Consider the following 15,929-nt stretch of genomic DNA (forward strand, 5'->3'; position numbering starts at 1 on the left):
TTCAGTGCTTTAAAAAAGAACACAGGCAAGCGTGTTATGAGATTGTAGTGATTGTTGTACGATAAACAAAATAACCCCCACCCAACTCTGTTTTTTCATTCAGAAAATGAAGTCATTCGCCCAGTAGTTTCTCTTTGTTATAAAAGCATTAACGAGTGTGTAATACAACAGTTTACGGTCCACGCACCGCATGCATTTTCAAAGACCAGATTAAATCAAATGAACCACTGATAACTGATACGAGCTGGCACCGACAATCTACACAGTAAAAATAGTTTGTCATATTTGCTTTAGCTTAATCTTGTTGAGTTGGCACCACTCATAGCCTCAAGGCCAGACCAGTACATAGTGTGATTGGGATGATGACGTAATAGGAAGTGCTCCCCAGCGATCTGCGCATATCAGGACTTAACTTGTCAGGCTATACCAATTAATGCATATGCTACTGCCAGGATAAATACTTGAACATTAATTATCTTCATTTAAATTAAGCAGTTATAAGTGTTTAAAAAAAGTCTGAACAAACAATAAATATCTAGGACCACATGCAGGATCTATACAAAGGTGTCAGATATTAGATTTATGTATGTAGTTATCGAAATATTAATTAGTTTAAGCATGAGCAAAGAGGACCAGCTTTCAATCCCAAAGTCCTCAGCAAAACTAATGTTCTACAATAACGCAGATTGTGCAAAGTAATACTGCAGTTGACCAACCCTAAATATTTAGCATTTTGTACTTCATTCTTCCCCATTTGTAAAATATAGTAGGTAAATGTAAATTACATCTTTCCAAAAATTCTATGCTACCAGAGGTCTCTGGTTTGAAATCTGACCTATGCATTCTTTATTATTGTCCCTTCCAATTCCATCATATCACTTCTCCACATCACAATTAGCCAAAAGTGGCAGAAAAGAGACTAAGCAATAAAAATGAAATCCCTACAACACAAGTCACAAATGTTATGCAATATACATACTACTCTAGAAAAAGTTAACTGTATAACAATTTTAAATTCAAATTTACCTAATAAACTTAAACATATCATATCTTGCAATTATCTTCTCTCTGTCAAATAGATTGTTCTGCAAAAGGCTGTAGCAAAGTAAGTAAATTGAAGGAATTTAACAGCTGTTTCTTTCTTCCATAAAAATAAAAACTAATATGAAAAACTTGCCTCACGGCATTTGGACTAATAAAACTTACAATTTCAAATGGCTATGGAGAAAAATTCATGCATAATTTCCAGAATTCCTGGTGAGTAGCCTCCCTGATAATCACATTTCATGCTTGTCAAAAACTAAATATGCATGTATACAATTGGCAATAAATGTAAAAATACTTACTGCCTATTTAGGCGTGTTTTGGCCTAGTGCAGCCAATCCCCAACATGCTCTCTTATTTCGTCCTGGGTTAAGGTATTATATACTTTCTTACTTGCACCTGAAACAAGAATATTTTGTTTTTCTTGAACATACCTACATGAAAATAATACTTCAATGTAACATGTTAATATTTAACACACTAAAGCTGTAACTCAGGAACTTTCTTTGTTTTGCTCTTCACAATGGTGAAAACTAATCAAAATGTTAAAATTAGTCAGTTAAGATCACCTTTTCTCATTCAATATAAAACTTAATATCTGTAAGATATGTACTAAAATGAAAATAATACTTATAAGTAAATAAGGGTGACTTAGTAACATAATATTGTGGATAGAATTTTCAAGTTTTGGCATTTATGAAAAGTCAATGACCCCAAAAAGTTTACAGAAAAAAAATCTCATCTCCAATAGAAGCACCTCCCCTAAGAGTAACAAAAAATTCCAGTAAAAACCTGGCTAGGTTTGAGGGGGAGAAAAAAAAGTGACCAAGATAAAATCAATTGAAATTTACTATTTGAAAACATACAGTATGTAACATTCTTATTCGTACACACGAATTTTCAAAGAAAATGCTTTAATATCTGAAAGGAAATACACTGTTTTGAAATTGTTTCTTTACAATTCAATAACTAATATCATTAGGAACATAAAATCTTACACAAATTCTGTATAACCAATGACAATAATAATAAATGAAACTGAAAGAGAAACATGCCATTTTTTGTACAACTTTTCTATTCGTACACTTAATAATATAAAAGAAAAAGCTATATTCAGAGCAAATTGACTGACAGTTATAATATTTTCATGCGTATCCTTTGATTTTAATTACTGCTTGACACCTGTTCTTCATAGAATTAACCAGTTTCTGATATGTTTCAGAGCTTATTTTATTCCACTCGGCTTGCACAACAGTTTTCAACTCTTGTTTGGACTTGACGCCTGCTTTATGGACTCGCCTCTTCAAGATTGCCCATAAATGCTCAATGGGTTTTAAGTCTGGACTTTGAGCTGGTGTTTGTAGTAGTTTGGGCACATTCCATATTAGCCAATTCATGTTAACTCGCGCCTTATGCTTACTGTCATTGTCTTGTAGGAATCTGTAGATAGGCGGCATGTCCATTTTTTGGGCACTCTGCTTTACATTGTTCTTTAATATGTCCAAATAGACATATGCATCCATGATACCATCAATAAACTGGATGGTACTAACACCTTTGGACGACATACAGCCCACCACCGTGTTTAACTGTTAGAACTGTGTTAATGTGATCATTGTCTTGATTTGATTTTCTCCAGACCCTATTTATCCCATCTGACCTGTATATATTAATCTTGGACTCGTCTGACCATATTATGACACTATCCCAAAATTCCTGGTCCTTGTGGGTGTGCTCTTTCGCGAATGAAAGTCTATTCCTGTGATTCACCTTATTTACATACGGCCTCTTTCGTGGTATTCTGCCATGATATTCATGCTTCCAAAAGGCATGTCGGGACAGTTTGATCAGACATCATCTTGCCAGCAACATTTTCTACTAACGGTCGTAACTGAGGAACACTTAGTCGGGAGTTTTCTTGCACTTTTTTTAAAAAAGCGTTCATCACGTTTATTCAACTGTCACTCTTTTGGTTTTCTAGGCACATTCTGTGTTGAACCTTTCTCTCTAAATTTGTTTACTATGTACGAGATTGAACTGAGGAGTGTAATTTATTGACTGTTTGTCCAATTTTCCTTAACGAATAACCTCTAAGGGTCAAATTTATAACAACATCCTTCAGATCAGAACTAAGTTCCTTCACCTTGCCCATTTCGAACACGCTGATAGATAGGCCTACAACAATACCTACGCCAGCATTCCGCTTGACGGGGAGCGTGCCTGCATGTTCAAACTTGTTACGAAGTTGCAAACTGAACGAAATCGCCCGAATAGCGGTGGCGCTGTATGCGAGGAAGATTGAAACTCTTGCCTGTACGAATAACAATGTTGCATGAAACAGCGTGTTTTTCTCTTTTCACACAAATTATATGCTCTGTTGATACACTTTGAACATACATTTTTATTGTAATTTGTTCGTGAAACCTTCATTAACATTAATTTCCAGGTATATATGAAAATGATTATATTTACTAGTAGATATGACATATTTTCCTCGGAAATTATATGTGTACGAATAACAATGTTGCATACTGTAGCTCATGAAATGGGATCAACTTAAGCATTTAAAACATGATTTCCAAAGTAAAAATTCACATGTCATTTCAATCCAAGGAGACTATATTATTGAAGTATGCGTCACGTATCTCTCATTTTCATTTTCGAGTTACGTGTAGCTAGGCAGCCTGACAGGAAGTATAGGAAAGTGTTAACTTCAGCACCAGCTCAGCGAAAAGCATTCGCCAATATTTGCAAAGGAAAATTGATGAGAGAGAAAAAGGGGAGGAGTTTTCATTAGGAGGAATGCAAGTTGGATCTGGCTCGAGAGAGACAGGAGAGTTGGGCTTGAGTTTTGGAAGAGAACAGGAGAGTGGTTCGGGGTTTTTGAGTTTTGGAGAGAGGAGAGTGAGTTGGATTTTGAAGGAGATTGAGGCTGGATTCAGACTTTCAGAAACTTGTTTGGAAGTGGTACACAGCGAAGCTGAGTGAGAATTTAAGAGGCTAACGTCAGCAAGTGAGTGAGAGTTTAACTTGGAAACTCATTGGTCTTCTCTTCGAGAACGAGACAGGTAATACGCTTTTCTCTCAAGCCAACCTTGCCTTTGCAGTCTTTAGGTCATTTTAACCGAAAATATGAGAGTTGCCATTCAAATAAAAGATTGTGTAGGTTAAGTTTATTAAGGTACCTCCGCAGATAGAAGATGCAGCCAAGCGAGAGGTTACGAGCTACCGCTAACCCCCAATAGAATAATTACTTTCATCTAAAAGGCTCCAGGTTCGATCCCCGAACACGCTCAGTAAAAGTTGTGTCACAAGACGTGGTAGAGGTGCGAATTGGGCCTCTCATCCATTTCCTTTCCGGAAATGCGATGAGAATAGACCGTTAATTTTCCACGTAATGGTGGTATCAGCCTTCATTTATTTCATCTTGCAATAAATGCAACTGGCATTTCTTTGCCAACCCAAGAGTGTGATGAAAATGTGTGAAATAACAGTCAACAGCGAACCCCTTTAACAACAGGAGATTCACCCTTTCTTCCAAATTACACTAATTAGTGCACTATCAACGATAACTAGTGTTATTTCAAATTGCATGTATTGGAGCTATCTAAATTTACATTGGTGAACGTGAAAGTCTTATATAGAAATCGGCAGCGACGATACGAATGTTAATTATGTAAGATGTTGAAATTTGAGTCACTTCCCACCCTGATAGGCTAATTACCCGCCGCAATCACGCGTAATACAATGCGGAGGAAAAGAAAATATAATGTTTTCTTCCATAACTGCGGGCGATCTGGGTACAGCCCTGCGCCCTAGCTTCGTCGCGGTTGTCCGCGTCGGGCTGGAACTATTGTATCGGGAGCGTCCGTCATCCCGCGTCGCGGAAGGTGTTGTCGGACTTTAGGGAGGCCCATTTTGCCAAAAATGCGGCCGGCCCAGGGACGTCCTTGGACGTTTCCCTATCGCTTCGCTCCTGGTAGCGCTGTGGTTCGCTCGCGAACCCGGTACCCTGGCTATGACAGATCTCCCATCTGGAAACTTTTCATCATTTCCAGGATTTAATCTACTCTTGAAAAGTGCAAATTCAAATTTGATGATCCTTTGACGCAAAATTTAGATTGAATTTTTTACATGACTTTTGTACGTGATTTATGTGATAAGTGATATAACAGTGCAGTAAGCTACAGAAATTATGTGAACGATTTTTTTTACATTTTATGTTCGCGATAATTTTGCTCAGATCATGTTTCAGTTTTACCTTTCACGTCTTTTAATTAATTATATCCTTAACTAACAGTTAATAGTAAGATTATCGCTAAGGAGGAAAATAATTTAGTCTTGACTCCGACTAATTTGTACTATATATTCACCGAGTCCAGCAGCGAGTATGCTGTGTCATTTTTTCTTTGTTTATTAATTCAAGTTCTTTAAAGTTAAAATTTATTTTCGTTCAAAACTGACCGTAACTTGTCGATGATCAAAAATGCATGAGCTATAAACTATTCAGATTATTGCCAAGAGGATATTAATTTTAAATAAATGTAGTTTTGGGAACGAACAAGGTCCTGCGGTCGACTCATTTATATTCGTAATGACACAATGCTCCTAGCTCCTCAAAGAAGGATGCTTAGCTTCAGGAGATAGTCGAGGAATTCACGAGTCAGTCGTTTTGCCTTACGTTACCTTAATTAAGAACTAAATTGTTTTATCAAACTATGTGTTGACATGTGAAGAAATGAAACGCTTATTATACTTCTGGCAATGAAGCAGCAATTATGTCCGCTACTGTACGCCGGTCGTACGTAGTTAGAGTGACGCTACCATTAGTTCAGACTATAAACCGCTCGATTAATTAGTGGATTCTGGTTTAGAAATAAAAGGTGCTTTAGTGATATGCATAAATAGGCCGAGAAATGAATAATGGTGATTAAAACGCATATATAGATAAATAAAGCAGTCTGCTATGGCAGAGTGTAAGATGTTTTAAGCCAATGAATAGGCTTTAGTGATATGAAACAGTACGTACACATATTATATATATTATATATATATATTTCTGTTTCAAGCACCCAAAAGTTAGGCAAAGCCAACTTATAATGATTTAACTGGACACAATTAAGAGAGCACGGCGCGGATGTTTCTCACATGTTAGCGAGATTTTTTTTTGTTGATGTTATATTTTTTACCCTCTCTGAGCTATTGCTTTGATGGACAGTTGAATATTCCTCCTACGCATTCACTTTATAGCTCATGACAAATTTTAATACCTTAAATTTCATGTGTATTTATATTATATATATTGTTCAAACTTGACGCGCAATTACGATATTTATATTTCGAGTTACGGCATTCATCAATATCAACGTTCCTTAGCGTTAATTAACAGATTTGTGCTTCCCTAATCACGACGTTAATCACTTACTCACTGAATAACAGATGCAAGTTACAGATTGTTTAAATTAAGGTAAAATTGATTATCAATTTTCATTAAATAATGTTAAAGTTTTGCGAATTTGTACCTATATTTAGAATTAATAAAGCAGAATCTTGTACGCCTTCCGGCTTAAGACCTCATCGTGTTTACATTCAGTCAGACCCTAAACAAGCGGAGAATACGTAGGAATTTGAGCAACCACTAACACATGAGAACGCGTTTTAGCAGTCACAGAGGTTTTGTAACATCATCTCTGTCCATCACAAGAACACGAATAACAGGCAACAGCTATTTGGGCGATTTTACGAAAAGTATTAATTTTATATGTGAATATTTATTGGTTATTAAACACATGGATGTACTTTAGTCAATTTATTTGCCAATTATGCACACTAGTTAGGCGGAAGAGTGTGACGTTCACAGGGCGACGTTAGAAGTTTATGAAATGCGCATTTATACAGTGAGATTTATCAAGTAGCTCCACATAATGAAGAAATGGTGAAAAATACGAAATAATATGTAAATACGCTCAGTGAATACCATTTTCTCCAGTTACCCAGGGATCCCAAATAACTGGTGAAAGTACCTTCTGCTATCGGCAGAATGGCGATAATGTCCAGTCTGAATAAAGACTTTACTAAATGTTACGTATATATAAATATGCAAAGCATATTTTAATAGAGACCCGTGAACAAAATGTTTTCTTGACCCTTCGTGTCTTATAAAACTAGTAATGGCTGAACTATATTCACATAATTAAGGCATTATATTTTTTCCCCCTTTTTGCCCACCCACCATACATATATTTAGTTCCAAAGAGAATAGTTGTAATTTGCATTAATATAAAAGAATAGGAAACGCATAGCTACGATATCCTTTTAAATATGTCAATATAGAGCTCATGTCACGCCCAATTAAAGAGAATTCAGCGCAGTAAGTGGTCCAAAATGGATTGCAACCATTTTCACTTTGCATAGTTTGTTAGTAAATATAATATTATATCTTATTTTCCCGTCAGTTCAGGCGTTATCATTTTCGGAAATATTTTTCGCAGCGTTTCAGTATCCGTATGTACTTTGCATAAGGTATTAATAATAGCGATCTTTGACATATGTTTTCTTAATACGATTATTTTATTGTGTTCTCGTTTCCCGTGCTCCAAGCCTGTAAAAGAAAGTTTGAAATACAAGATTAAAATAGGACTGAATGACCCAGATAACGATTTCATTTCATACGGAATCATTGTTATGATCAAGTTGCATAGAACTCGAACAAGATACATTCACAAATGTGTAGTCACGTTTGTTACGTAACGACACGCGCTTGGATCTTTGGCGCATGTATGTTGCGCATCCACTATTTCTTTCTGTCCAGAGCGCCGCGATGAATCCGAACTGCAAATAAAGAATCCCCCCCTTCCCTTCCTTTTCCACTCCAGATTTCCAGTGAAGCTTCGTCCCATACCGGCGACTCACATTTCTTGCAAGTTAATTTCCTCCATTCCCTTTTACCGGCGTCAGTTAATTCTAGCAAACTCCGAAGGCAGCAATTCAGCGTTCCCATACATCCAGTAACCTTGGACAGTTCCGGCCGAAGGTGAAAATTGATACAATGACAGGATTGCAATATGACAATGCACAATGGCTAACTCCGCTCCTTTTCCAAGGAACTGACTATGAGCAGAACAATACATCTCTTGTTACCTTTTCCTGACTTCGCATAATCTGTTGCCTAGCGGCGACTCTATTGCTCTCGCAGCCGGGAAAGATCGAACCATGTTCCAGCATGCTTAGCTTTTAGAATTTCCCCACCCCAGAATTTTCCCCCGAGAGTTATTCTGACGTCATGACATTCTTGCACTTCGGATAATAACTCGATCCAGCGTTCAACGACGAAACATCAATTCCAAGTTGGCACTTCAGAATCTTCATACAGACAAAAATTCAGTACTAATAATGGTGAACTATTGGAGTTATTTAAATAAAGCATTCAGATATATAATGTAGTATGGATATGACAAGTACTTTGACAATTTATTTTTGCTGATGAGATTGTTCATATTCCAATCAAAGGACACGACAATTGAGATGAGGCATGTTCAATTACATTTTTAGTTTGTTTACAAATTTCTCTTCGACTAGTACCTAAGGGATACTACGTCATTATTGCGTCACTTCAATTCCTTTTACGTCACCTACATAATTAACATTTGAAGATAAATTCAAAGAATTTGGTTCCTCTCATTTACTTTTGTTTATTATCACCTCTTTAGATTTAGAGGCAATTAGTGCAATTTTGTTAGCCTTCAATCACTATTTTCACCACGTTTACACTCCCGTTATGGTAAAATAATGTCTCACATCGTGAACCTTCACATTTTTAGCATATCAGTTATTTAAAATTGATTTACATTCTTTATTGCTTTTTATTATTAGTTATTATATTTTATTTGACATTAGGCCCCATTTTTAGTGATTTTGTACCTTTATTTGAATGGCATACTCTGGGTTATTGTGATTTTAAAGACTGTATTTTGAAACCTTTCCCTGTTCCTTTTTTTTTTCATTGGCCACCTCATTCCTATCCTCACCTAAAAATGTCTCGTATCTCCATGACGTCTACATCGCATAGCAGAGATTTCCTGAGACGCCTTCAACATTGGAATTCTATGCGCCGGTGGCCTTCAGAGAGCAACTCCATTTCCCATCGCCTCTCAGTTCGTGGAGTCAACAATTTCAGTTTTCACCCGGCATACATAAACCCGCCGAGTACTTCGCATTACCTCCTCGAACTCAGGACTGCACTGCGACCGTCGGCCGATGGGATTTGTGCTAGCCACCAGAGCACACCTTCAGTTTTCTCCCATTTCTACGCTCCGGCCCTCAAGATGCAGCGGATACACGCCCACTTTTCCCAAAAGTACTGTCTTTATTTCCGCTGGAATTCCAGTCAGAACTACATTCCAGCTCAAAGTGATGCAGTGGATGAAAACTTTTCCCGTCATGTGTCCCAGCCTACAAGTTTCAAGTGGCCAGAAGAAAACATGACACCTTTTACCCCATCTTCAGTATTCTTCGATTTGTTTATCATTCAGACGTCCGTACGCAGCAAGACCAGCTTTACTTTCATATACGGTCCCCACCACAAGTGTGTTACCATCTTCGAGTGCAGGCATATGCAACCCGCCAAGCACACCTACTTTAGCTGTTACTTCTACAGCAAGGCAGACTTTACGAGACTAGGTTCCCTAGTCCGGTGAACAGCATTCTCCCCTGGATGATGAATTCTACAGTACAGTTAGCAGCACAAATTAATCCAACTGTTTCTTCCTTCTGTTCACCCACCGATCTTCAAGATTTACCCCCCACCCCTCATCAAACGTCCCTCACCCAGAATTTTACATCCAGTGGTACAATCATGAACACTTCTCGTTCCTTAAGCTACAAAAGGACCGATATTCTCAAGTGATGATTGGGATGAAAATTTTGACACCCTCGTTCCGGTTTTCGCAGTTGCAAACACTTTTGCACGGACTCCATGGAATGCAGTGGATACTACACGCAAGTGCTTTCGCGTGTCTTCAGAACATTTCGGACCTTACATAGGAACTTTTACGCCATACAGCAAGGACTGTAGGATTTTCATTTTTTTTTATTAACCAAGATATACACATATAATGGACATTTGATTTTAATATTCCACTCATTATGTATTTGTAGTGGCCTAAGTTGGGTTTCTTTATTTATCACGTGTGTATTCAAATTTCTACTCATATTTCATGGACGGTGTTGGACAATTTTGGTATTTTAATACGTAATGCAGTATATATATTTTCAACAACCTTTTTTTCTCTCATTTTTATTGGAAGATGGTACTTATATCTTCTATACATATATTATTCTCTCAAAGAGATTCAATGGACGGAGAAACTTGCGTGTGCTTCGATAAAATATATATTCACCAGGATCCTCTTATATTAGTGCAAATTGTCTTGCAATTTATTGTGGCGTGAGCAGTTGCTCCCATATTCCTAGTGTTTTGGTGTTAGCCCCCCCCCCCCCCCACATGCTTAGTGGGTGGAGCCACAACTTATGGCTTTGGCCATTCTGACGTCAGTTCAGCAGACAAGTGATAAGCAACTCCTCTCATGGGAGGTTTGGCCGAGTTCAGTGGTGTGTGTGTCTGACGTATCAAACATAGTTCTCTGACCCGAGCTGACGTTACAGCTTAGCTCGTGTTGATAAACATTTCTTGGAAGCCAATGTATGCGTGCTCAGCATAAATATTGTAGTACGCACGCGTTCATTTCATTCATGCAAGAGACGAACGAAATATGGCATTGGACTTCTCATTTTTGATTGCCATCTCGGCTTTTAATTTAAGTTTGCTCCCACAGAGCTTTTGTCTTGATCTTCGATAGTCCAAATTAGATTACGACTTGACACCTGTCAACCAAATCTAATTTTGACTGCATTTTTTTTCCTTCCCTTTAGTTTTAGAGTTAGTCTGTAGTGTTCATTTTCACTGATGTGAAATGTATTTTTATTTTTCTTCACTAAATAAATAGACCTTCTAAGGGACTGCATTGGCATAACCGGCACTGTACCTGCAACTTGTCTAAACGTTTTAAAAATTCAAAGGAATTTTTTTCGCCCAGCTGGATACCGTCACGTATCTCTCATTTTCATTTTCGAGTTACGTGTAGCTAGGCAGCCTGACAGGAAGTATAGGAAAGTGTTAACTTCAGCACCAGCTCAGCGAAAAGCATTCGCCAATATTTGCAAAGGAAAATTGATGAGAGAGAAAAAGGGGAGGAGTTTTCATTAGGAGGAATGCAAGTTGGATCTGGCTCGAGAGAGACAGGAGAGTTGGGCTTGAGTTTTGGAAGAGAACAGGAGAGTGGTTCGGGGTTTTTGAGTTTTGGAGAGAGGAGAGTGAGTTGGATTTTGAAGGAGATTGAGGCTGGATTCAGACTTTCAGAAACTTGTTTGGAAGTGGTACACAGCGAAGCTGAGTGAGAATTTAAGAGGCTAACGTCAGCAAGTGAGTGAGAGTTTAACTTGGAAACTCATTGGTCTTCTCTTCGAGAACGAGACAGGTAATACGCTTTTCTCTCAAGCCAACCTTGCCTTTGCAGTCTTTAGGTCATTTTAACCGAAAATATGAGAGTTGCCATTCAAATAAAAGATTGTGTAGGTTAAGTTTATTAAGGTACCTCCGCAGATAGAAGATGCAGCCAAGCGAGAGGTTACGAGCTACCGCTAACCCCCAATAGAATAATTACTTTAATCTAAAAGAGACATGTGTCTCAAGACGTATGTTAAAAGTAACAAAAAATTTCATACTCACAAAAAAGAATGCGGCAAATTTTAGTTCCAACAAAAGGCTTTCTGTCAAGATTTTTAGTTGACTTTCCAGTCAAGTTGAAATTTTGGGCAAGGCAATCTTCCATTGTATGTTTAAGCATATTAGATATGAGGGCTCTCATCTCTGCCCCCCATGCTTATCAACACTTTGACCTGTAAAATAACAAGAACTTCTTAATGCGAGTTAAAATGATAATTTACATTTACTTTTATTTTTCCACACAGTGAAAGTAAACTTTGATAAGTCACAATGCAGTCTGGAGATAGAAAAGTGTTTTTTGTCATGCAAGCAGTTTCAGATCACTCAAAACTACATATCCAATCTGATTTAGCCTGTTTGCATAGAGTGGATGCCAGTAATAATTCCAAACAGTGCAGCTTACAGTATTATCTTAAATTTACGGAATACATCTACTGCTAGCATATAACTGCCAGAGGTTTGAAAAGCTTGAGCTGGGCGATACATTATAAAAGTTTTCTTATTGAACTAATAATCCAAAAATAGAAATAGTAGGCTAAATTATTTTATATTTTTTTTAAAATGCTGACTATTTACTGATGAGATAAATGTTAATATTGACACAAAATCCCTGAACAGTTTAGTTTTTTTTTTTTTTTTTTACTTTTTTCATTGAAATGTTTAAACAAAGAGCTGGAATGATTTGTCAAAGAAATTGTGCACTTAGAAATGTAACCACTATACATCAATATTACAACATTAATGCATTTCATACTTATGTATCTGGACAGTAATGTGATCAGGTAGAAATGAGAAAGTAGTACTGATATCACACACACACACAAATGTACTCACTTTTTTTTTTTAAAAAAAATATCTGTAATCAAAATATTTTCAAGCTACATTGTTTGTTACTCACCAACTTGGATTTAAGGCTGTGACTTTCCTTCAAGTTTGACTCCAGCGTCAAAAAATCATTGTAAGTTTTAAGAGGCAGGACCCCGAGGGAGCCAAGGTCTTCTACAGGATCATCCTCCCTTTGCTGAATCCCTTGATTTGCAAGAATTGCATCCTGTTTCTTCTCAATAATTTGAAGAACCTCGGATACATCTGCCATTCACTGTTGCTGTATATCCCACTGTCTGCTTGATAAACTATGTCCACTGCCTAAAACAGGAAATAGAGCTTATTCAAATTATTAGTTGAAACCCTGTTTCAATGTTGGTTATGAAGAATAAGAAAAATCTATTGAAGAACTTCACATGCCATTATACAGAGAAAACAGATTAGATTTGCAACACCTTCAGTGGTGTTGATGCATCAACAACAAAACTAAGGCAATGATGTATGCTTAAATAACAGGTACATGTATCTTCAAATTACCTGAAAACACAGTCCTATTTTTATCACATATGATTGATGATTACTAGAAATTTGTTCTTGCATTCATGAAACAGGCAAGTGTGATATATCTACATACACACTAAATTTGAGCACCCTACCCTAAACTTTTTCACAAAGGCCCCATTTAGGTATATTTTGGCTAACAATTTACCATTACCCCCCCCCCCCCCGCCCCCTCGCACACACAAATGGTAAATTCAGAAAAATATCCCGACATGAAGTATGAACCAAATAACACAAATCATATTTTTAAGGATCATACGGGAACATCAGACTTTAGGAGCAGCACCAAAGGCCAAAGCATGCCAACTTTCATGTATATCACAGACTGTTATGGGACTAAATTCCATGCAAATTTGTCCCCTTACAATTGGAAAACTGGCACAGCTTATCTGAATGCACACATTCTTCAAAAACTTTGGGAACTGTCAATACTAGCATTAAATTACAATCAATGTTTTTTTCTGTAAACATTTACCTGAAGAGGAGGCACCTGAAGAAAAATTACCAGCAAACATTCTTGAGGCTGATGAGGGGGGCTGCAAATGTGGGTATGCTTGGCATGGTATTTCATTTGCTGGGGAGGTGAAGGTGGTTGCCGAAATGATAATTGGTCATCAGTCTTAGAGGGTGTGGGTGCAGTTCTTGCTACAGATGAGGATGATTGTGAAAGGGAATGACTGACTGAAGCAGACTCAGATGGCAGCTTTGACTGGAAGGAATGTGTTGATGGAAAGGATGAAAATGGAAAACCAGACAATCTTTTTTCTGTTTTTGGGTAGAAGGTCTGCATCATATTCGTCTCCTGGTAGGACTATTTCCCTTGGCTTCCTCTTTCTAGGTCTGTCAATTTCTTCATCTGAAGCGAGATCCGAGGTTTCCTCAGCAGTTCGTAAGCTGAGCCTTGCTGTGGCATAAGTGTCTGTAAAAAGTTTCAATAGCTTAGTAAGAAAAACTAAAACAATATAAAGGCATCACAATTATTGTAGTCATGCGTACAACAGACCAGATCCTCATGTAACTGTCCTTTCTTGTGTACCTTAAATCTAAACATATACCTTCTACAAAAGGTAGAAGGTTGTCTTTTCCATGAATGTCGCATCCATTTGTGAAGTACAGATTAAAAAAATATTCATGTTACAGCAGATTAAGACTTTGAAAATATGCAAAAATTAAACTGTATATGCCAGCCCTCGTGGTAAAGTGGTTAGCACATAGTGCTATGACACCAGGAGTTCCACCTGGGCATGGATCTTTATGAGCGCCCATTCATCAATTTCATCATGTCATCACTCATATGAATCTTCACAAATTAGCTAAAAGTGGCACAAATACCAAAGTAAAATAAAACAAATCAATCAATAAACTGTATGTGCATGCACAAACACATATTGGCATTATTAGGAGTTGAGAAGAAGGTACAGCATCAGAATTTACTGAATTGAGGGCTTTCCATTCTATTTTCATACAATTTATTCATGATTACCAGACAGAAGTAAATTTTATTTATTCTTCAATGAAAAAGAGAGAGAGAGAGAGAGAGATATGAGACCTACCATAGCTGTGTAAAATCCTGATTGGACAAGTTATCCATGTGTTCCCTGGTTGCCCTGGTTCTGCTTCTTGTTTAACCATCTTTTCCCTCATTGCATCTGAGGTCACAATTGGGAAAAAACATTCACTGCCATCCCCAGTGATCCATTTCCTTGGAATAATGCCAGGTGCATCATTTTCTGCTGTGAATCTCACTATAGAAAATTTCTTTTCTGTCATTTCAATCCTGCATGAAATTTGAGGTACGACTGTTTAGATAATAACATTTCACTTACACTACTGATACATTGCTGTTGTGTTTTTCATTTGCACATGTAACCAAAAACAAAAATCGAAGCACTAGCAACAAACTGTGGCTGTCAGTTCATGTAATATCTTCACTGAAGACTAACAAGTTGAGAGATCAGTATTGTCATGTATTATGGTTAACACTTGTTTAATAGTTTATCTCTAATGGCACATTCATAAATGTTCATTCATGTAATAAGGTAACTGGGTTTGGGGTTACATTTTCACAAGGCACTCAAATGTAAACTATTCATGGTTTTTAAAATAGCCCAATATGAATAAACAAGGTAACTTCAGTCCACATATGAGATAGTTGAATTCTGGTCCTCAGTGTTATGCTGTTAGAAATTGTTGGTGATTAATCTTACTTGCAAGGCAGGTTTCAATAACAAAGGGCAAGAAATTGACTTTATGACAAATGCAGAAGAGGATATGCAATATAATTTTGATGAAAAGGCAGCAGAACTAGTTTTTCTTGGATATCCGAAATAAACTTTACCTTCAAACCAGACAATTGGCTTACTTTGTATACCCCTAAAGATGAACTTTCACAGAATGGTTCTGAATAAAAGTTCTCTCTCTTCAGGAACTCCTGACAACATCACCATGCATTGCAAAATATTGGAAAATACAATATTTTGTATTACAACAATTGTTTTGTCCTTTAAGCTGCAGCAGTTGTTCGGCATGGAGGTGGATAATACAAAAGAATTGAAGCGAACATTTTTGTACTGTTTTGATGAATCACAACCATTGACCATGGGACCTAAGGTGTGAGGAGATAAATATTCAGGCAAAGGCAATGTAGAAGGCTTGGAGAACCAAGCATTTGAATTGAATAATTCACCAACTCCTCACTACTTGTTGCAGAGGTTTG

At 37.2% G+C, this 15,929-nt stretch overlaps 1 protein-coding gene across 1 annotated transcript; it reads right to left on the reverse strand.

Annotated features, from left to right (window-relative positions):
- Nucleotides 1-1,384: 1,384 nt before the first annotated feature.
- LOC146001193 (uncharacterized) lies at nt 1,385-15,155 on the reverse strand. The gene is made up of 5 exons (XM_083138487.1): nt 14,767-15,155; nt 13,689-14,132; nt 12,726-12,973; nt 11,831-12,000; nt 1,385-1,443 (listed from the first exon to the last, which is right to left on the reverse strand). The coding sequence occupies exons 1-2, from the start codon at nt 14,981-14,983 to the stop codon at nt 13,906-13,908; spliced, it is 444 nt and encodes a 147-aa protein (XP_082994613.1). The 5' UTR covers nt 14,984-15,155; the 3' UTR covers nt 1,385-1,443; nt 11,831-12,000; nt 12,726-12,973; nt 13,689-13,905.
- Between the last annotated feature and the right edge of the window lie 774 nt (nt 15,156-15,929).

The sequence above is a fragment of the Lepisma saccharinum genome, chromosome 17, assembly GCF_977018435.1.
Source record: "Lepisma saccharinum chromosome 17, izLepSacc3.1, whole genome shotgun sequence".
NCBI lineage: Eukaryota > Metazoa > Arthropoda > Insecta > Zygentoma > Lepismatidae > Lepisma > Lepisma saccharinum.

Bases quoted from the DNA above. Each gene is read 5' to 3' on its own strand.
- LOC146001193 (XM_083138487.1), bottom strand. From the start codon at position 14,983: ATGACAGAAAAGAAATTTTCTATAGTGAGATTCACAGCAGAAAATGAT. The intron at 14,133-14,766 runs GTAGGTCTCATA...AACTTTTTACAG, and splicing joins CAGGATTTTACACAGCTATG to ACACTTATGCCACAGCAAGG.